Source organism: Rattus norvegicus, chromosome 3 (genome assembly GCF_036323735.1).
Source record: "Rattus norvegicus strain BN/NHsdMcwi chromosome 3, GRCr8, whole genome shotgun sequence".
Classification (NCBI taxonomy): domain Eukaryota; kingdom Metazoa; phylum Chordata; class Mammalia; order Rodentia; family Muridae; genus Rattus; species Rattus norvegicus.
The window spans coordinates 79,965,134-79,987,632 of record NC_086021.1 but is presented as its reverse complement, the minus strand read 5'-3'; the positions used below and the strand labels follow the sequence as shown (position 1 = coordinate 79,987,632).

Here is a 22,499-nt window from a genome sequence, read left to right as displayed (position 1 = left end):
GGGGAGAGGCTCTCATAGGTCCTTGTGAGATGTCCTTCGAGGTCCAGTTCCTGGAGACCTTCGCTAGAGGAAAGCCATTGCACTTTGGGAAGGAATCACAAGCCTTTGGGATGTCGTGTATCTTGCTACGGACTGGGGGTGGGGCTTAAAGCTCAAAAGAAGAGGCAAAGATTGTAGGGGAATACAAGGTTGATTTAACTGAGAATAAGCCTAGGCGTCTCAAGGTAAACCTGGCAAGGCTCAGGACCTTAAAATCTTTACAAGAGCTGGCCACAAATCTCTGAGAAAGGGCACACTGGCTAAGTTTTGATGGAATTGGTGGGTGGTGGAGAGGGTGGGGGGAGAAGTTCTGTTTTTTTGGGTTTTTTGTTTTTTTGGGTTTTTGTTTTTGTTTTTGTTTGTTTGTTTGTTTTCTGTCCTTTAAGAGCAGCAACCACAGGCTGAGAATCTGAGGGGTCTCTTCTCCCACCCTTCAGACTCCTCAAGGAGGCATTTTTTTTTTGTCTCTTCTTGTTGTGATCCATTAAGGAAACTCAAGAAAGACAGACATGTGGACACCTTCATCCATTCAAAAGGGGAGTCGTGGTTACAGCATGAGTGTAGATCCTCCTCCCTCGCTTACTCTTCTTTCTTTCCTGTGCAACCAAGCCTAGAAACAGGCCAGCAGCTCCGCTCACCATAGCTCAGGTCTAGGGATCTAGTTACAGAGTGCATGGCCTCAGCTCAGGGATAGGTGAGGCTGGAGCAGGGGCCTTCTGCTAGTTTAGAGACCGTACTTTCTCTCCCTATCTCTGAGGAGATCTTCCGGCATATTTTACCCAGCAGGGAGCCTTTGTAGAGCTGAGATTCCAAGGTATCTCTTCCTTCCCCCCTTAAGTCTGAAGGTCTAGGGTAGCTTTTGTCGTCCGTCCCAAATCACTCAGGGCAGATGGGGGTTGTAGTAGAACCAGGCTCTTTCCTTCCTCCGGAGGGAGAGCCTAGCTTTGTCACAAAAGGCTTCTGCTGCGAAGCGGCTGGAGTCAGCATCAGTCCTCTGCACTGCAAAGGGCGTCTAGGGCCTTTTTACATGCACTTCTACTCGGAGCTCTAGCTAGGCTCCTGTTTAATGCACAAAGAGCTGGATAGAGAAAGAAAAGAAAAAGAACATCGAAAACTGAAAAACCCATATACAGTGTTTCCATAGTGAACCCTGGATGTAAACATCACAGACAAGGACAGGTGATCCCAGACACCATGATGAATGCTTAAAGCCAGCGTTAGATTGCAATTCCCAAACACCTCTTAGGAGGGTCTCAAAGAGAGCTGAAAGCCAAGGGGCTCCACTGGCCTCATCTCCAAATCTCCTCCAGCTTCCTGGGCTTCAGACTGAGCTAGAGGACTCCCAGGACCAGAGGAGTGGGAGGGAAATCTCCAGCCCCAACACCTCCTCCACAGCCAGGCCTCGGTCCAAAAGGGCAGGCTTGGCAAGGCCTCAGCCCCGTGGGCAGCTAGTAGAGCGCCAGTGCTTGCTCGCGCTGCACCACACGCTTCTTCTTCATACGCCGGTTCTGGAACCAGATTTTGACCTGCTGGTCGCTGAGGTTCAGCCTGTTGGACAATTCCTTACGTTTCTGCCGGTTGATGAATTCATTGACCAGGAATTCATTCTCCAGCTCCGCAATCTGTTGCTTTGTGTATGGTTTCCTCTTCTTGCGGGCCCTCCCCGGGGCCGCCCCCCATGGCAGGCCTGAAACAGAGCCCCGACCCATGTCAGCTCGCTCAGATCAACTGCCCGCCCCACAGAGGTTCACCACTGCTGACCGTTCTCCTCCCTGTACAACTGTCCCTGATATCCCACCTCCCGTCCCTGCCTAAACCGGCTTGGGGAGTTTGGGCACCGTTTACCGTCGGGCAGCGAAGATCGCAGGCACGAGGCCACCCCGGCCACTTGCACTGCCATGTTCAAGTTGAGCGGGCCTTTGGTGTCTTCCTTGAAGTTGGAGGCGCAGGGGGCCCCCTGGAGCAGGGTCACAGAGCCTGGAGCGGCTCGGCCCACACCCGCGAAGTCGTACTTGGTGCCTTTGAGAGCCGAGTGAACCAGGCTAGACTCGGGGGCGAAGGGCGGCCTAGTCCGGCTGCGTTCCTCAGATGCAGTGGCCGCATCAGGCGTATAGAACTTGACCTGGTCTTCGGGTCCGTCTTTGGTGCCTGGAGACTGCAGGCCAATGGGCCCAGAGCCGGTCAAGTACGGCTGAGAGAAGCCCCCAAAGGCAGAGGCGGTGGTAGGCTGCGCAGGGGTGCACGAGGCGGGCGTAGCGGCCCAGGGCAGAGCGCTGCGAGGGTATGAGATGGGGGGAAGTGCGGCCAACTGGCTGCCATTGGGTCGCAGGTTAGAAAAGTAGAAAGAGTCCGGTGACTGTAAATTCAGAAGCGAGCCCACATAGCCAGCTCTGTAGAGACTGCGCTCACACATCTCCAACAAAGGGCCTCGGCTGTGCTCAGCAACAGTATTTAGTTACAACCCGGAATAAGAGGACCGGCTCAGAGGATTGGACGAAACTTCGCCTGCAGGTTCTTCAAAGCCGGTCATTTCAGCACCGCCTACATCCCCCGACCCGTCCCCACCCCCACCCCCTTTCAGGGTATTATGATAACACCCGCAATGTTCGACGGCGAAGGACGAGGCTGCCAGCAGAGCCAAACCGCGTTGAGGGAAGGCAAAGGTCCTTTAGAGTTTCCAGATCTGTTTCAGGAGCCGGTGTCATTGGGATGAGGGGGCCTCTGCCCAAGTGTCTCTTGGGAGTTTTCCTGGTCTGGGTTGGTCTTCCCAGCCCTTATTTCGCCGACCCCAAGCCAGGCTTGCTTCTACTAACTTTAAGTTGCAATTCAGACATTTTCTAATAAGGGTACCTCTGGGCTTGACTGGAGAAGGTCTGGCAGTGCCTCGGACTGCTCCTGGAATCTGATCACTGCTGCTCCCAGACCAATCCTTTTATAGAAAGGTTCTCTAAAGTGGCCTTTGCCCAAGGCACTTGGCAGCAAAGACCCATTTACTTGATTTTGTAGTCCCAGGTCACAGACAATACAAGAGGTTGATCAGACAATGGTGAAAGGTGTCACAAACTGCTCAAGTGTGGCACCTAAGGATTCTTCACACGTTTCCCCCGACGTTTGTTACCAGTAACTAAGCCCAGAGTGTTGTGATCCAGGCCCCTCAGGTAATTCCGCAATCCGAGGAGTCAATTTTGTGGAAAACTACATTTCTTTTATCTCCTGGAGTCATCTTGGTGACTATTCCCTATCAGCCAGAGCTCCTAGATGTTCCACTGAGCGTTGGAGGGGCAGACAAATCCGAGCCACTTGGCTGAGGAAGAGCATTCACACAGGATCAGTTAGCTGCGTCCCTTGGGTTGGTGCCTCCAGGCACGCGGGTGGCTGCGGTTCACTGTCTAGGCAAACAGGGAAGCAGGAAAAATAGCTGCTCCTTGTGTGCGTAGTATGCTTAGCCCCTGCGGCAGAGCCTTCTGGATAGTCCAGAGGGAATAAGGCTTTTTTTTTTCCCTCCAGAGACTGTGTGATGGGAGCCCGCGCTAGCCTATAGTAGGGCCCAGGGTCCCTGAGCCAAGCTGGAACTGGTTAGGCCCCCAGCTCTGGCAAGGAGACCACACAGGCGCCGCCGGAGGGCAAGGCTGACCACCTCGCTGGGACTTTATTGTGTGAGTTATGGCGACCAATTGGGCGGCTCAGGACGCAATCGGCCTCTTCCTCCGGTTCTGGGGAGGAGAGTGGGGGTGGGGGAAGTCTACGGCTCCTGGGGCATTACTAAGTTTCCTCCTTCTCAGGCACTGGGACAAGACTCCATACTCCATTCTTTTGGGGAATGGGAGAAGGCAGAAGTTTCAATTCTGTTTTTAGAATATCTAGGGCAAGCCTTTGGTATTCGATAGCTTTCTTTTTGAAGAATTCTCCGTTTTCTACTGGAGCATCCTCTGGCATGAATTTTCAGTTTTAATAGTCCCAACACTCTCAGTGCCCCTGCCTCCTACACAGCGATTTCTAGGTAGTTACAGGCCTAAGGGTGCATCCTATCTTATCTTTTTTTTTTTTTTTTGGTTCTTTTTTTTCCGGAGCTGGGGACCGAACCCAGGGCCTTGCGCTTCCTAGGTAAGCGCTCTACCACTGAGCTAAATCCCCAGCCCCGTAAGGGTGCATCCTTAGACGGTGTCTACCTTACAATTATGTTTGCCTCTCAGGACTAAAAACATAAGTGTGAACCAGGAAAGAAAAGAACAGCTAGATTTTTTTTCCAGCACCCCCCCCCCCAATCCACGTCATTTCCCCCCTGGTCTAGAACTTTCAAGGTCTGGTAGGCAAAGTTCTTTTCGAGGAAGCTGGTGGCTGAAGCTGAAGGCTGGAGACCGTGAGGGAAGGTGTGTGGTAGGAAAGGAGGTTTGTCTGGGGATATGTATGTGTGTGTTTGGGGTGGGGGTGGGGGTGGGGGTGGGGAGTGGGGATGGGGGATGAAGCTGAGGAGCGGAATGGCAAGCTCTGCCAATGTCACCAAACGCCCAGGAGATGGCGAGCGTGCTCCACGCCTGGAGAGGCGCCGCAACACGGTCAAGATCAACAGTGAAGGGCGGTGGGGCGGGCTTGGGGTCGCCAGTGCTTGCGGTCATGGCCCGCTGCCAAGGCGCTACGGACAGTCTCAGAAAGCCGGAGATTGTAGCAACTGACCCAGACGGCGGAGCCAAGCGGCCTGACGCAAGGAAGCCTGTGGCCGCGATTTTTTGTTTGACCTTTCGCCTCTGTCCTAACGCCTTTTTCACCCCTTGAATCACGAGTCGATCTGGATCTGAGGATCTTGGTCCCTACCCCAATCGCTAATAAGGTGCTAAATTTCTGATCGGCTCTCAGCTTCTAACTGAAGGAAAAAACATTCTCCAAACTCCCTCGGCCTTCCGGGCTCCCCGCGGGCCTCGCTTCCAGGGCCTCAACCACTTACCCCTGGCTCTCCTCCTCCCGCAATCCTGAATATAAAAGGCACACATATAAATAACAAAGTCTTCATCTGTTCCTCATTTAGCCATCAATCCAAATACCACCAGAGAGCATTTGAGCGCAGTTTTAATCTTTAGCAAACCCCATTTCTCTTAGGCTCAGCGAAACTGACGTGCGACCTGCAGATGAAAGGAAAACCTCGAGGCCATTCCCTCTATCCAATATAGGAAACCTGAGAAACGGACCTGAGAGATGAAGTGTGGTCTTGGAGATTAGAACCCACAGAAAGAGGAAAGGGAAGAAAAATGAAGAAGAGGAGGAGGAGGAGGAGGAGGAGGAGGAGGAGGAGGAGGAGGAGGAGGAGGAGGAGGAGGAGGAAAGAAAAAGGAAGAAAGGGAAGAAAGAAAGAAAGAAGGGAAGGAAGGAAGGAAGGAAGAAAGGAAGGAAGGAAGGAAGGGAGGGACCGGAGAAGGGTGTTTTTTTGGTTTGTGTTTGTTTTGTTGGTTAATTGGTTGGTTATCCCTCCCCCCCCCCCCCGCCGCCCACCACACATCTTGTGAAATAGTGAAGGTATTAAGATTTCCTTCCCTAGGTGACTGACGTCCAGGATGATGTGACTCTCTCATTTTCAGGGGTTTATCCTCCATAGACTGAGCCGCCTTTTGCATCTGTATTTCTCCATCTCTGCCTGTGCCCTCCCCCTCTATAATCGAAGGTGGCCTCTGTAGTTGGCAGTAAGATGTGAAACAAGTCAAGTTGGACCAGAGAAAACGAAAGTAATTCTCAACTTGAAGGCCCTGTGTTTCCCCTAAGGGAGTCCTCCTAGCACGAGCGTTTCCTTGTTGTGTGAGCTTTTAGAAAGCTGTTCAACTAAGTTGCACATCAGAAGGTTAGCTCGCGCTAGATTGTAGCAGTAGCTACAAGGAGCACCTCTTTCTCTGCGGCGGTTTCCCTGTGTGGCAAAGAGGACTGAATGAGGAAAAAAAGTTCCTGATTCCTAAAACTTCTGTCTAGCTGCTAGGAGATATATATACGGTAGTTTTTTTCAGTTGTCAATTACTGCATGCGACATGGGTCGTTCGAAATGTTTTCTTGTTGATTGTCGACTATGGATATAGCTTTCTCTAATTTCACAACCTTCTTAGCGAAGATATTTATAATGGACCCTCTATAGGCCCTAAATGTTCCAGTGAGTTTTCCTCTACCCAGGCACCCACGTTCACATTCATGAATAAATAAATAAAATTGTTAAATAACTTGAAAATATTGAAAGAAAGAAAATTTATTGATTTTTAATGAGCTGGCCTGGTTTAAAAAAAAACGATTATTTTAGACACCACAGATGATATCCTCATTTTAAATATCACTATTTGTGTTAGAAGGAGGTGGACAGAAATGGAGAACAGAACATGGAGGTTTCAGAGACCAGAACTGGTATTGTTTCCTTCATCTACAGATGTCGAGGAGAACAAAATTTTATAATAAATAAAAACAGTTTCTAGAGGCAGCCCAAGCTTGAAAAACACAAATGTATGAAAACTCGGTGGAGACAAGAGAGTTCTTTTTATTTATATCTCCCTAGGAGTAAACTGTGATTTTTAAATGCTCGAAGCACTGCTCACACACATTGCATCTACAAAAATAATCTTTCAGTCGCATAAATATGCAACCTTTTTGAAAGTAGTTCATCATCATTTTCAGAAGCATATTTTCCCCCCTTAGTCCTTAGAACTCCATTTTAAAAAACGTGTTAGATATTTCAAAGCTCTGAGAGGCCCGTGCGTTCAGATAATTACCTTCTTCAGTAGGTTCTGGACAGAAGTTCCCACCCATGGCCACATTGGCTTAGTCTCTCTCCAAGAATTGAGGAAATGGTCTCAGTTCCATTCCCACAGACCCAAGGAAAGAGATGAATTTATACCATCCAGAGTCACTCTGCCAAGTGGTAAGTATTTTACTAGCTGCATCTAGAGTTGGAGAAACGAAGGTATTCATGAAGAATACTGTTTTCAGATTAAAAGATTACAGCTACAGGGCATGTTAAAACCACATGAAACAGCAGGGAGACTGCCAGAGATATGGAAGATTGTCTTCATTTTAATATTAATAAGGTAGCTGCTTTTAAAGCCATCACGTGCCTTCAACCTCTAAGTTTCAGACTCTCCCAGAGATCCTAAATCATTGACTGCCTAAGAGCTGTTTCCACTTGCCTTGGGGAAACTTCTGAGAGCTAATGATTCAATTACACAATCACAGGGTATGAATGGCTGAAAATGATTCTGGCCTAATGGATTATAACCATAATCAGTGCTGGAAACACATATAAAATCCTGTTAAAAAATAAACCCCTAAATCCAAGGACACTTCTGAAATTCATTTTGGGGGATTATTGAAAAATACTTCAAGTTTTTTTTTTTATACTGGCCTGGAGGGAGAAACAATGTTTCAAAATTATAAAAACAAGCCTAGACAAGAACAAAACCAATAATAAGCAAGTAAGAAACAGAATTACAAAGTCAGATTGGGCACCAAAAAGTTTTAGAGTCAGAGAAAGGTCAAAAGAAAAAGAGAGAGAAGGGGAAAAAGAAAAAAAGAAAAAAAATTCACAATGCTTGCCATTCTAGGCAGGGAAGGGGATGAAATTAAATACATTTTCAAGTCTTTTTAAAGGTATTTTTGGAGACAACTGAAAGCATTTAAACTGTCTGTGGCCAACCTGGCCCACATCAGGAGACAGTATCTTTGAGCTTGGAGACGATTTTCTTGTCCTTCACTCTTCGATTCTGAAACCAAATGGTGACTTGTCTCTCGGATAGGTTGGTGGCAGCTGAGATCCGCCGCCGCTTGTCCTTGTTAATAAACTTGTTAATGGCATACTCGTTCTCCAGTTCTTTGAGCTGCAGTTTGGTATAAGGTACCCTTTTCTTCCTTCCCCGACGGTAGACGCACATGTCCGGCTGGTTTAAAGCCACATCCCCTGCCACAAATAACAGCATGGGAAACATTAGACTGGAGGTTGGAACACCTAAGCTCTGAGTTGTTATGTGAATGTGTTTGTGTATTTCTTAGTACTGGGGAGGGGAGGGAATAAAAAAAAGAGATTGTTTATACTTTATTATTATTTACACAGACATATTATTTACAGAGTATTAAAGAAAGACTATTTGCACTTCGAGACAAAGGCTAATTTGATGGATCAGCATGGTTTTTCAAACCGGCATTTTAACAAGCCTGTGATTTTATGGTCTGGTTATTGGGGGAAGCTCATAAGGACAGTTTCTGCAATTGCCAGTTGCATACATTCAAACACACACACACACACACACACACACACACACACACACACACACACACACACTCTTCAGATTTTTTTTTTTATTTAAGCTTTAATTTCTTTTACCGTGTTTGAGAATTTATGGGCTCTAAGAAGCTTCAATCGTCATTGGAACCCCACTTGAAAAATGGAGACCCAACTCTGACACCTTTCAGAAACTTCTTTAGTCAGGAGAGTGAGGAAGGGAGGGGCGGGGGGGGGGAGGAAGAGGGGAAAAGAGGGAGGGAGGAAGGGGGGGGAGCAAAGGTAACTAAAGCTCTTGAACTTTAGTGGATAAAAAACACCTGTGCTTCACGGGAAGGAAAACTTAGAAGAGGCGGTTTTAATTGGGAAAGTTAGAGATTACAGAAACGAAACAAAATTTTCTAGTGGATTATACCTGGCTAGGCCTAGAATATAAGTAACCACTCCCAAATAGGGGCTTTTCTCCTCCCACCCCCGTCCCGCGTGTTCTTCCCCTTTCTACGTTGCTCTTACCTGGAAAGGATGATTTCCAAAAATGGGACCCCTGCGGCTGGTCCTTGGCACAATACACCTGGCTGTTCCACCCGTTGGCTAGCGTCCAGGACTGGTAGCCCTCCATGGAAATGTACGCCTCGTGCCGAGGTTCCCCGGATCCAAAAGTGGACACCATGTCGATATACCCAGGCACGTGCTGATAGGGACTCGTGTAGCCCTGGTAGAAGGACACTTCCTTGGCTCGCGCGGGCACCTCGTTGGTCGGTACGCTGCTGCTCGCCAGGCCCGACACGTCCATGTACTTCTCCACTGGGAAACCTCCGAGAGAGGCGTGCGGGGACGACTTGAGAGCGTTCTGCTGTAAGCCCACGCCGTGCGACATGCGGCAGCTGTAGTAGCCGTTGCCGAAATGGTAGCCATAGCCCAACGCGGGAGCGCCCGGCGGTGCTGCTGCGGTCGCCGCGGCCGCTGGCGCGGGACACTCTTTGGCCACTGGAGCCTCGGGGCGAGTGGCGATCACAGCCGAGGATGACGACGACGACGACGAGCCTGTGCGCTCAGAGGTCCCTGGGTACGCGAAGCTGGAGGCTGCCGCCGCCGCCGCCGCCGCCGCTGCCGCTGCGGCCGCCGCGCGTCCGGAATGTGTCCCCGCGAACACCGGCGCCGACAGGAAGCCGCGACACTGGCCAGGCGCCGCCACAGAGGAGGAGGAGGAGGCCGGTGCCGCCCCAGCGGCCCCGCCGTCCGCCCGCAGCCCATCCATGTCCCAAGTCCCCGAGCGGCTCATGGCCCGGCCTGGCCCGGCCCGGGCCCCGGCCTCGGCCCCGCGCAGGACACCATGGCGCGCCGCGCCTCCTCCCTCCTCGCTGTGCTCCGCGCCGCGCTCGCTCCCGCCCTCTCCCTCCCGTCCTCTCTCCCTCTGCGAGCCTCCCGCCTCCTGCCCGCCCGCCCGCCCTCCAACAGGTTAGCTCATCGCGGGACGTTTATAAAAACGAAGTTCAGGTTGGGAGGGGGCCTGGGACGGTCAGGGGGCCGCCTCCCGCCCCGAGGGCGCCGGTCGGGGACCGTGCCATTGGCTGCGCTGGGACACGTGGGGGTGGGGGCGCGGGAGAGCCTGGCTCCCAGCCCAGCTCCGGCTGGACCCACCCACCCGGTCCCCACCCCTCCTCAGCCCTTTGAGAGGCCCACCTCCCATTCCCGCCCTCCCCCAGACCCAGGAGTTTGCTTTGCAGCCACCCCCTCGAGTTGATTGCGCGACGGCCCATCTTGGGCCTGTCTGCGAGGCGGGCGCCGAGGCCTGCGCTTCATCTCCGCAACCGCTGCTTTTTGCCACTGCTCTTTGGCTTCTCGAGCTGCACACCAAAGTGTGGATGAAGGACAGAGAGGAGCAGAATGATGTGAAAACAGAGCAATTCTATTTTAATAAACCTGTTGCTTAATCTTTTCTTAGTCTACCTCGTCACCCCCAATTTGAGACAGCTCATTTTTTCTACGTTGAAAATACCTAACGGGTAAAAGTATTCCACATATCAGTCGGAGTAGAACTTTCCTATACAGCATCATCGGCCCACAAAAATACTCACGAAACAGTCGTGGGGCAGCATCAGAGACTTACAATTTATCTCGGAACCACAAGCCTGACAATCGGCCGCAGCTAGGAAGTCCACGGATGCTAGGTTTGCGTCTCTACCACTGGCCAACCGGTAGTCGCTTCGCCTGGCTGGCCTTCTTTGCTTCAGCGTGGCCTCCTCCCGGCCAGCCCAAAAGACTCCGTACCAGCGCAGGAGGAGAAAGCCACTCAATAGAGTGCCACGAATCTTCTGCGCCTCGCCTACAGCCTACCGGCCTCTAGCATTTTGCAGCCACCACCCACCCCCGCCCGTTACTCACACCAATTAATTGAAAACTTCACTTTCCCAGGGACCTTTGTTTCGCTTCCTTTTTCAGGCTGCCAACTGCAGAGAATTGAGTGTGCCAAGTTAAAAGGATGTTGGTTTCTCCCCCCCCCCCCAACACACACACTAAGTAAAGTCGGGGCTGGTGACAGGCGCAGTCTGAGCACCTAGGCTGGACTTCATAGCGACTAATGAGTACTGGAGGAGCTAATCCCAGATAGAGAGGTAGATAGGGCAGCTCTAATCTCCCTGTATTTCCACATCCTTACACAGAGTCTTAACAATCTATGGGTCGTCCTTGTGAGCCCTGAGTTGAGTCGGTCTCCTGGGAGCTATATCAGACTTGGTGAATCAAGAGTGCTGGGTGGGTGAGGGCCTCAAAGCGAGCCAGTGTGGTGCTGTACTATCAACCTTTGGACCAGTTTATCTCTTAAGAAATTCACTCCCCTGAACGTGTGATACTGAGGCCAACTTGTCACTCAGCCCCACTGCCCTCTGAAAATAGGCTCAGCGAAAGAAGAAGAAAAGAAGAAACAGAGTGAACAAGGTCCTTCTGGGCCTGGTCTGGTCTGGCATCCCAGGGTGGGCTGATGGCTTGGGGGTGTTGACACAAAAAACACAGTAACCATTAAAGGCTCAAATAAAGGCGGGGTGCGGGGAGGTTATGAGAAGTACTGAACCCGGAATGTAAGAGAATGTGTGACTTTAAAAAAATCCTAGACATGCTCATGGTCAAATGCAAACCTGGACGGTCTCTCCAGGGCTTTGCAGTTGTGATGGATAGTAGTTTGTTGATCGCAATAATTTTGATTACTCAAGAGAGGACAAACGTTAGCATGGAAGCTAGATTGCATTTAAAGGACCAGGTAGCAGCGTTTCTGAGCTTTTGAAAAAGATTAACAATTAGATGTTTTATTTTCCCCTTGTTTCCTTGTTACAGAGAGAGAGAGAGAGAGAGAGAGAGAGAGAGAGAGAGAGAGAGAACATGGGAATTATTGATACTGTCCCCACTCCCACCCCATGGCTTCAAACATTTATTGAAACGTTTTTTTTTAAACAAAAATAAACATAAATAACCAGAATCAACACACCATGTCTCCTAAAACTTAATAATTTAGTAGTTTTGTGTTCTTTGGGCTTCAGTACCATTTAAAAAAAAACTGACGAATACATTGAATAAGCATTTTATATTTTAATCGAAGAGAATATAAAGTTAAAACAAGAAAAGAATCTGCCACATTCTGAGACTCCAGTTCACACATCAACCTTGGCTTAATTTATCATGCAAGAAAATAAGTTGTATTTGACTGGGAGGAACGTTGGAGTTCATGCTTAGGCTGAAACCTCTCGATATGGCTTTCTTCCCTATAACGCTCGGTGGTGCCCTTGTAGAACTTAGGGTTTCTCTGCCAATTTCAAAGGTTATTCAGAAACAAAGGGAGCTTTTAAATAATCAAATTCACCGGCTTTTCTGTGACTTCAACAAAGTTAAGTCTAGGTAGGCAGAAATAGGCTACACTAGAAAAGGCTCTCTGAGAGGGTCCACAGGTAGCATTCCAAAGGATCCCAGGGAAGTTATTGCTATTGCTCCATGACACTGAGGCTGACTAGGAGGCAACATTAGGAATGCTCTGTGTATGAGCTAATGGGGTTCACAGTTTACAAGATGGGTAGGCGGGTACGGAGAGGATTCTGATGTTAAATAAGAAGAAAGGTTTTCATTTAGCTTTCTATCTTGTGTCCAAATTGTATTCAAGCTAAAATTTAAACTGTAGTCCGTGTTTTTTTTCCCTTCATTTTTTTGAGACATAGACCCACTCTGTAGCCAAGGCCCGCCTCAAACTTTCAAACGGGGTAGGATTACAGGCATGAGCCACCATGGCAGGCTTCTAACTATTTTCTTCAGATGTCCAAGAACATAGGGTGGGCCCCACGTTTGTGTGGGGACACACACACATATCATAGTGAAATCTTAACAAAGGGATAAGCAAAAGAGTTTAGCCATGACAACCGTCTCCAAATACTTACCTATTGTTCTGTGGGGGAAAATTGCTACATTTCCTGATGAAGAGGCCATGGTGTCCTTTGCTGCCCCAAGTCCTTCTCCATTTCTTTCCAGTTGCTCCTCTTTCTTTCTTTTCTCAAGGGCTCCTTTGAGTCTTGAACCTGTGCTGGAGACATAGCCTCTGTTCTTTTGTGTAGATCTTACAAATTGTACATCTGTTTGGGGATGGAAAACGAATGGATACAAACTAGGATTTAGACTACTGAAGTGTCCTGTTTACCAAGACAGCAATAGGTTCTATTAACTACACAATTGCTGGCTATTACAACCAGGAGGGCAGGATCCCGTCAGAAAGGAGTTGTGGGAGATTCCTCTGAAAGTATTTACCTTGATGATCACATCCAGGAAATACGGGATGCCCTTTTCTTTAACTTTTGAGAAACCAAAGTTTGAGTAGAAAGTTTCAATTCAGAAGCAGAGTCTTAAGTTGAGAAGAACTGGCTGGTTACTGTTCTTTACCACGTCTGTCTGCAAGCTCTGGAGCTAATTTTCCCTCTCCAGCTAATAATCAACTTCACTCAGGCTGGGAAAGAAACAAAAGAGTGGATGAAGTATGAAGCAAAACCTAACAGAATCACAACATTTTGTGTAGAAGGTAGGTTCTAGCAACAGCCAGAAGATGTCCTGTGTTCGGGGCATTTTCTAAATCTGAAAGGTGGAATCCTTTTAGGTTTGGCAACAAAATGAGCTTCTATTTAATGAAAATCTCGGGCAACAACAAGACCCCCCCAAATACCACGTGATTAAAATTTTGCCTCCCACTGGACAACAGGCCTCTATCTGAGATGAAGAGACCGCTTCTAGCTATGGACTGTAGGAAAGAGGTAGAATCTTCTCTTCCAGGAAATGCCAGAAGGTAGGGCCAGAGCTTGAGGACTGAATAACTTCCTCCTTTCTTCCTAAATAGAAGCAAAGATTGTAATTTGATGTTTGTCTGACGTTTTGAAACTGAGTTTCTAGCGACAACTTTTCTAACTTGCTAAATGCTTACTCTGTGAGTCAAAACTTATTACCCTTTCAATAATTCACATTCTCCATGGACAATCCACACTATGAATATCAGCAAAGCAAAGTGGGTGAAGGGTAGGAAACTCTAAATGTGTGGGAGGAGTTGAGAGTCTGGCAAAGGATACCATGCCAGTGGTGGGGCTCGGATCTCTGGAAGGCGCCCCGCAATACCCCGTGTCTGGCGCTAGATGTCCCTGCAAGTTCTTGGGTCTGATCTGAGGGCACATAAACTCCTGGCAGTTGGCAAATCTGAGTAGCCTCGGGGTCCAGGAAGAAAGTAACCACTAATTCCCTCACTTACGACCATTCTAGCCTGGAGTTGAAGGCGGAGGGAAGAAGGAAAACTAAAATAAGTGGACCGACCCAGGTGAGGCAGAAAGCTAAAGGCTTGCCTGAGGAGAAATGGGAGCATAGCAAGGGTGAGGTTACTCCAAACCTCACCCTCTCCTAAAAATCGAAACCTGGTCCTGAAGACCGCACTTACCCTAAAGAAAACACGCCCTGCCCCGCATCTCAGACTCTGCAGGTGTTTACTGCCCTTTCACACCATCTGCATCCCCAGTTTTCCAGCGATCTTGAAATTCACTTCGGGTTGAGAAAGGGTGGGGTCTTTCTGACTGGCATCTTGCACCGGAAAGCCTAGAGCTGGCTGAGACCACGGCACCGCGTGGCCCTGTTGCAGCTCCGGCTTTACTTTTGACCCATTCCCCTGAAAATCTAGGACACGGGTCAAATGTTCACCACTTTACCTAGAGAACCCACTGCTTACAAGATACAAAATACTTAGTTTGGCGGTCTAATTCCATCCCAGAGGAAAGGAAGAAAGAAAAAGAAAGAAAGAAAAGAAGAAAAAGAAAAGGAGAAGAAAAGAAAAAAGGCCTTGCTTTGTTTATGCCATTTTTTGGGGGGTAGGAAAACTGTGCTTTTTGGATAATACGAGAACGTTTTTCCTGAATGTCACCTCACTCCCCAATCTTAAAAATTTGGCATGCCCTTTGACATAGGTGGAAGATGCCCTCTGAAGGCATGGGTGCATGGGTTAGATTTTTGTCTAATTGAGTGGCCCTGCTCTTTGGTGGTGGTACTTTGTAGACATCAGAGGCTGAAAACTGAAAGTTTTTAGTCTCCGCCTCTCCATTCTGGAAAGGGTACGAAGTTACTGTATTTTTTTTTTTTTTTTTACAAATATAACCGTATTGCTTTCTCTCTCCCTGCCCTCTCCACTGGTGTAATATTTTCGAGGTAGGCCTGACTTTAAATAAGACAGGCAACATGAAGGGAGAAAAAAAGGTTGTGCAAAACTCTCAAACCCCCCCCCCCATGACTTATGTATAATTGGAGATGAGTATCAATCATGAACAATTGCCAAAGCTCTCCGTGTAAGAGTTTCCTCCCTGCTGGGGCTGGGGATTTAGCTCAGTGGTAGAGCGCTTACCTAGGAAGCGCAAGGCCCTGGGTTCAGTCCCCAGCTCCGGAAAAAAAAAAAAAAGAACCAAAAAAAAAAATAAAGAGATATTTACTTTAAAAAAAAAAGAGTTTCCTCCCTGCTAAAAAGGGGGAACCAATTACCCAGGGGTTCTCTGGTCTTCAGAAACCATAATCCATGTAAAAAGCCACTGATAATTGCATAGTGAGTTATAGAAATCAGTCAATATTCTTTCTAGTAATAGGTATGGAATCTAAAGGAACATTAACTATTAAAATGGAATGTCACTGTGAGTTGCTACCATCTGCTAAGTGCAGTGAAAGGTTATGGATGCCTTACACTGTGATGGTTTGCCTGACATGATCACAAGTGTATGTGCTGCAATAAACATTCTAGAATTGTAATATTAATATTACTTAAAAGGTGTCAGCTAGTTTCAAAACCACTAGTGTCGCGGAGAAAAATTTTTTTTCTTCATTTTCAATAGAGTGAAGTCGTACTTGGCCAGCTTTTGAAACCAGAGGCGGTAGGTCCTAGAAGAAGGTAAGAAAGCTTCTTAGGCCTCTGAGGCTTCTGCGACAGAAAAGCAGCTCACAGCCGCTGAAACCGCGAGGAAAACAGATGGGGGCGCCAAATGACAGCAATAAAGGCATCGGCGGATTTCCGCCCAGGCTGAGAGACCACTTGCTTCCAGGGTCTTGGCCCCCCATGGAGCCTAGCCTAGACCAAAGAGTCTCTTAGAGTCCCTTGGGTAGGGAAGAATTAGATAGCAGGATCCTCCCAGAGATACTGGGGCATCGACTGCCTGGACCGGTAGAGCTAGTCGTCCTGGCTGAGAAGCAGTTGGGGGCGCCCGCAGAGCTGGGCTCTTATTCCTGTGAATAGCGAAGAGAGGTAGCCAAAAAACCTGCTTGAGGAGAATGCAAGTGCCAGGAGCTGAATGACCACTAGGGTAGAATAGCCAATGGGACAGGGGCAAAGGTGGACGCTGGGTCAAGTTCTCAAATGGAGGTCATCGCCCACCAGACAATTCTCCTGAGTCTGCGAGCCTACACAGCTTTCCAATTACGACTTTAAAGAGGTGGGATTGATTTTTTCCCAGCAAAGCTTGCCTGTAGAAATAAGTTGGCGCCAAGGGGAAGAGGAGAAAAACTTTTTGGCATTGACTATATATGTGTACACACGTATATAAATATACTTCACACCTCAACTCCCCTTACATTCCTGACGCGCCCCCAACGGGTTCAAGGTTAAAAAGAAAGCGCCAACAGACAGATGGGCAATTAGATCAGGGGTTTGCCCCCTAACACACCCCAATATGCTGGGTGTGTCTCAAAGCGGGAAGGGGGGGGAGGGTTAGGGTCTGAGTTAGTGTTGTGACCGGGATGCAAAACCCGAGACCAGCGTCCAGATATCCAGGCTCTCCAGGCTGCTTTGGAAAGAGCACTGTGCCCTGCCCCTGTCCTTCGTGGACCTCGCCAGTGCGGGCGAAGCTCTACCTCTGGGGCAGCAGGCGGGCGAACTGGCACGACGCATCTGAGTCGGACAGGGTGGGGCGCAAGCGCGGGAGGAGATGAGCGCATTTGAGTGAAGATTGATCTTCCTTAAAATGGTTGCCACCGGCGTCATTATGACTATCAAAGTTATCGCCAAGAGGCTCAGCCTCCAACCTCAGGCGGGAAGGAGAAGAGACAAGGCTGGTCGGAGACTCTCTGTGTCCCCAGTCAGCACCAGGAACACCGGGGGCCACAGGTAAGGGGCTAGGGTGGAGGAGGAGGGGACGGAAAGGTGGAAGAAGAACAAAGTGGGAAAGGAAGGGGGGCAGCCGGAGATTCCATTCTCTCCACTTTGACCCCGAAACTTCACCATGAATTCCTCTATTTGAGAAGGGTGGGAGAAAGCCGGCAATTAAAAAAAAAAAATGGATTCGGCGCGGGGCCCCTATGGCATGGTAAATCATGACTGTGTTTAAAGTTAGCTGTCGAATTCTACTATCAAACCCTCCAGTCTAGTTTATTTCCCCTAAGGGAAAATACGAGGGTGAGAAGCTTATTCATCGGCCAGGTTATAAAACTAAAAATCTAGGGTCTTCGAGTTCAGAAGTCAGCCTGCAAACAGTGGTAGAAAATCAGAGAAGATGTAATGATTTCCGTTTGGAGGTACGGGCCCTATGTACCTCCTCAGCCACGTAGCAAGAAAGCATTTTCAAAAGTCTACAAGATATCTTCTGTCTCTGCCTGTGTCTGCTTCTGTCTGTCTCTCTGTTTCTTTCTCTGTTGGAGGGGGGGGGGAATCCAGACTGAGAGGAAGAAGTAAGGAGAGAATGAACTCAGGATCCTATTTGTTAAATAAAATACTTATTATTAATATTTGGTTCTTTAACACAGAAAGATAAGTAATCCTGACAGGAGTGGGCACAAGGTCTTCTTACGCAACTCTTCCTGTATCCTCCCCCTTACCCGCCCCCTTACGCCCCCAGCTTGTAAATGTTAAAACAAAACAAAACAAAACAAAACAAAAACTTCTCAAGAATCTAACCAGGAAAATCAAAGCATTATCTATTATTTAACACGTATCTGTGTTCGTGGAAAAATGAGGAAGGCGCTGCATGATTAGGACCTAAGGGGCAACCCAGCAAACTGAGAGCGTAATGATGCCCCTAAATGAAGGGGGAAATGTGCCGCGGCGTGCTCTATTAATCAGACTGTCAATTTCACCCCCGAGGCCAAACCCCCGGGCGAGCAGAACTGGCTGGGAGCGGGCAAAGGACCGGAGCCTTCTTCCTCACTTCTCCTGTCTTCTCGTCTCCTACCTGGATCTATTTGTCTGCTCTGAAGTCGCCTTCATTACCCACTGACAGGATCGTGTATTTATTTGCTTATAAACCTGTTACAATAAATGATTATTCGAACGGCGTCATTCGTACCTTAATGACGAGCGGGCGCTACTTTTTGATGAATGACATCTCCGACTCGGAAGGATGTATGGGTCATTTTGACCAGTCATTCCCTCGCTCTGGCATCCCACAATTTTTCCGCCTCCCTCCAAAAGAGATAATAATATTTAGAGCCGCTTGCTGGGGCTGAATGAGAATCAGCCCTAGGCGCAGCCCATCATTAAGACGGGACAGCCAGGCCATTGTGACATTTTTTAGAAAGCTGAGATGATGGAAAGAATAAGAAAAGAGATGATTCTGATGGAGAGAGGGCTCCATAGCCCTACTGCTGGCAAGAGGTTCTCCAATTTGTCCGATTCGTCTGGCAGTGCTGTGCTCGAGGCCCTGGAAAATTCGCAGCACCCGGCTCGCCTCAGTCCGCGCCTGCCGTCCGCCCCGCTGCACGGTGCTCTGGGAGACCTCCCCGCCAAGGGCAAATTCGAAATAGACACTTTGTTCAACCTGCAGCACCCGAGCAGCGAAAGCACCGTCTCCTCCGAAATCGCCTCCGCCACCGAGAGCCGCAAGAAGCCTAGTCATTATTCAGAGGCGGCCGCTGAGGCCGACATGAGCAGCGACGTGGAGGTGGGCTGCTCCGCACTGCGCTCCCCCAGCGGCCTGGGCGCCGCGCAGCTCAAGGAAAACAATGCCAAAGGTAACCGGGTAACCCACAGACTCCAGCCCCATCCTCCGGGCTCTCTCGCGGGCCTCCCCAGCCCTTTCCACGCCTTAGCTGCTCCGACTCTTAACTACGTGCTGCACAGAGCTGGCAGGGGCAGGGGAGGGACGCATGCTAGGAACCGATCCCTCTGGCTCTGCTCTTTGAGCTTCCCAGCACAACCCGGGCCTATGGAGCCTAAGAAACCAGGCCCACGCGCCCAGGCTCCTGCCTGAGTCCGAGCAAATGTTTCGCTTGCGGATCTAAGAGCTGGGGCGAAGCGACACAGGGCTAGCCTGCGTGGCTTATTTGCTTTTGGGGAAGGGTACCCTGGACAGGAGCTCTGAATTCTGGTGCTTCTGGAGCCCCCAGGGCCGGGTGGAGGGGTCATTTCTCTGGATAAGTCTGAGGCAGACAGTCTGGCCTCACACCTCTGCTCAACCGCTTAAGTCAGCGGGCAGAAAAGAGTTTGAAAAGTGGACAGTCCCCTTTACTGACTCGGGTTAGAGCTGCAGATGCTTTGATAGTCTTAAAATATTTTAAACCCAAAAAGCTGTCAAAGAAAGGTTGGAGGCCATAAAAAGAAAGAGCTGCCCTGTGGTTTCTAGACTATGTCAAATCCACAGCTTCTTAAACTGCTTCTGAAGTACGCATTCTTCCCTAGCAAAATTCCCTACCGAGTGGAAATTTTCTAATTATTGGAAAAAATACAACCTTTTCAAATTCTGTTTCTATTATTTGGTTAGGAAGGGCTCCCCAAACTTCATTGATTTCATTAACAGTAGCAATTTGTAAGCCTGACAGATCCCATCAATTTTGACAGCGACTTTCTTTCCCAAAGCCTCTTTTGCCACCAGCTAGCAAAAGCCAACTCTGGGTGCTCGGCCACTACAACTACTCATGCGCTGTGGATTGTTTGCTTGCTAGGGTACGCGGAGAGCGGCTCCGTCGCGGGCACCACGACGTCGGCCACCGGATCCGGCCTTGGCAGTCTGCATGGAGGCGGCGGCGGCAATAGCGGGGGTGCGGCGTTGGGCGGCTCTGGCTCCGGTTCCGGCGCCGATCAGGTGCGGCGATACCGTACCGCATTCACCCGCGAACAGATCGCGCGCCTGGAGAAGGAGTTCTACAGGGAGAACTATGTGTCTCGGCCCCGCCGTTGCGAGCTGGCCGCTGCACTCAACCTGCCCGAAACCACCATCAAGGTATTGATTACGGCGCATGCCTGCTCAGACCTCCCTCGGGGCACCAGGGTTGATTTGGGTTTTTTCCCCTTTTTTCTCCCCTTCTGGGTGGTAAGAATTTGGTGTGGAAATCCACCGGGTTTTGTCACCGAAGGAGTAGGCTTATTTATTTCTTCTGTGCCGAATTGTAATCGGCTGACAGGCCTGGCTGATCTGAGAAGGAGCCTTGAATCCTGAGGCCCATGCTTCACACCTCTCACCTTGCCCACTTCCGCCCAATGGTTGTCCAGATGCCCCCTTACTTGTGCCCACGGTCCTACTTTGCCCTAAGCGGCAAGGCGGGCTGGTTTTTGTTTCTCTGGCAAAAACCCGAGGTGCAACTTTTCTTTCGTTCCTGATCTCGGAGATTTATTTTCCACATTAAGAGTTACTACCTGAAGAAAAGGTTACAGTATTTTTAAAAATCGATTTTATTGAGAACGTGGTTTCCTAAAGAGTTTTTTTCCTCTTGTGCAATGTGAAAGAACGAAATTGGCCTTGTTTACATATATACATTTATGCATTTATGTTTATATTTCGGTTATTAATTTTTTAGTATGCACCCAGAAGAGATGGCTAGAAACTAGGTAGGTCTGGTGAACATTTCACGGAGCATTCGACTCTTCAGCAAAAGAGGACACCCCATGGGATAAGAGACTAGAATGGATGTCTTCCTCTAGTTAGATCGGGCTTTCTTTCATTTAGACTTGTGACGAATGATGTCTTTATTACATACTGTGCTAGAAGGTGGTAGAAAAGTTCCTTTTCCAGGTTCTGGGCACACGGCTTTTTGTCACTCATTTAAAGCAAATGATTCCAACAAAATCATCCTTTCAATACCCTAATCGGACCCATACCCCTAGGGAACAGTCCTTGCAGCTCGGAGGGCTCAAGACCTGGAGCTGCTTCCTTTCAGAAAAACTGCTAGACAGCCTCTCTTCAAAGGCTGCCCAGAATCCCCGTGCAAATCCTAGGATTGACAGACCGGTGTTCAGTGAGGCTGGGCGCCGGTGGGTGGTTAGACGGAGGCAGATAAAAGGTTGGTTTGGGGGAAAGAAAAAAGCATCAAGTGTAAAGCCAGAATCTGAAGAGTCCTACTAAACTCAGGAGGGGAGACTCTTGGTTGAGGAGGGTGTGCCCCAGACGGCCCGCAAGTTAATGTGCACCCTGTCCCGTAGAGGAGACCAGAGGGATTAAACCCGGCCAGGCCACTCTGGGACCCAGGACGGGTTGGAGACCCTGGACAGGGGCTGGGACTAGCCAGCGCTCCCTAACCTGGGCGGTGGTGCGGCTGTCCCCGCAGGTGTGGTTCCAGAACCGGCGCATGAAGGACAAGCGGCAGCGCCTGGCCATGTCGTGGCCTCATCCAGCGGATCCCAGCTTCTACACCTACATGATGACGCACGCGGCGGCCACCGGAAGCCTACCCTACCCTTTCCACTCGCACGTGCCGCTGCACTACTACCCGCACGTGGGCGTCACGGCGGCTGCAGCAGCGGCCGCAGCCTCGGGAGCGGCGGCGGCGGCGTCTTCGCCCTTCGCCACATCCATCCGTCCTCTGGACACCTTCCGTGCGCTCTCACATCCCTACTCGCGGCCGGAATTGCTCTGCAGCTTCCGCCACCCCGGGCTCTACCAGGCACCGGCCACCGCCGCGGGCCTCAACAGCGCGGCGTCGGCTGCTGCAGCGGCGGCGGCGGCAGCGGCGGCGGCCTCCTCGGCGGCGGCGGCCGGGGCGCCCCCCAGCGGTGGCTCGGCGCCCTGTTCGTGCCTCAGTTGTCACAGCAGCCAGTCTGCAGCCGCGGCCGCCGCCGCCGCCGCCGCAGCGCTGGGCTCCCGGGGCGGCGGTGGCAGCGGCGGCGGTGGCGGCGGGGGAGCCGGGACGGCGGGTGGCTCGGACTTCGGCTGCAGCGCCGCGGCGCCGCGCTCCGAAAGCGGCTTCTTGCCCTATTCGGCCGCGGTGCTCAGCAAGACCGCGGTCAGCCCGCCGGACCAGAGGGACGAAGCGCCGCTCACCAGATAACTACACCGCCACCAGGGGCCGCGCCAGCCTCTAGGCGTGCGCCCCCTCGGGGCCCCGCTGCCCTCGGCTACTGCTGCCGCTAGGGGGCGCCCCGGGGCACGGGAGGGCGAAAGAAAACTGCCCGAGTTGGGGACTGGGGGAGGGGCCGGCGTGAAGTCCTGGCGGGGGTCCCCCAAATGATCTCTATTTTTGTATTTCCAACCTAGCTTCTTCCCTCTCCACCCCAAACCCTACGCCTTCTAAATGTGGTTCCCGCTTTGCAGGCCCCGCTTTCCACCTGTCTGGAGCCCCATGTCTCCAGAAGACAACTCCCCACGGGCCAGTGAGACTGATCCTGTCGCGGCTGATCAGTCTCCGGTCGGAGTTACCCTGGAGGTGGCTAGAAGCAAAGAGGGTGCCGTGACACGAGAGAACTGTGGGCGCTAGTACTTAGGCGAGGGAACATCCCCACCTCCACCATCCCCAGATTCCAGCTGCTGCTCTTTTTGTCTTTGAA

At 50.2% G+C, this 22,499-nt stretch overlaps 3 protein-coding genes across 3 annotated transcripts; 1 reads left to right on the top strand and 2 right to left on the bottom strand.

Annotated features, from left to right (window-relative positions):
• Nucleotides 1-1,405: 1,405 nt before the first annotated feature.
• On the bottom strand, nt 1,406-2,527 carry Hoxd12 (homeo box D12). The gene is made up of 2 exons (NM_001191903.1): nt 1,885-2,527; nt 1,406-1,726 (listed from the first exon to the last, which is right to left on the bottom strand). Exons 1-2 carry the CDS (start codon nt 2,450-2,452, stop codon nt 1,488-1,490), a joined length of 807 nt encoding a protein of 268 aa, NP_001178832.1. The 5' UTR covers nt 2,453-2,527; the 3' UTR covers nt 1,406-1,487.
• Nucleotides 2,528-6,239: 3,712 nt separating this feature from the next.
• On the bottom strand, nt 6,240-9,556 carry Hoxd13 (homeo box D13). Its single transcript, NM_001105886.1, has 2 exons — nt 8,789-9,556; nt 6,240-7,954 (listed from the first exon to the last, which is right to left on the bottom strand). Exons 1-2 carry the CDS (start codon nt 9,531-9,533, stop codon nt 7,704-7,706), a joined length of 996 nt encoding a protein of 331 aa, NP_001099356.1. The 5' UTR covers nt 9,534-9,556; the 3' UTR covers nt 6,240-7,703.
• Nucleotides 9,557-17,932: 8,376 nt separating this feature from the next.
• On the top strand, nt 17,933-22,003 carry Evx2 (even-skipped homeobox 2). The gene is made up of 3 exons (XM_221512.9): nt 17,933-18,754; nt 19,685-19,962; nt 21,284-22,003. The coding sequence occupies exons 1-3, from the start codon at nt 18,328-18,330 to the stop codon at nt 22,001-22,003; spliced, it is 1,425 nt and encodes a 474-aa protein (XP_221512.6). The 5' UTR covers nt 17,933-18,327.
• Nucleotides 22,004-22,499: the final 496 nt, after the last annotated feature.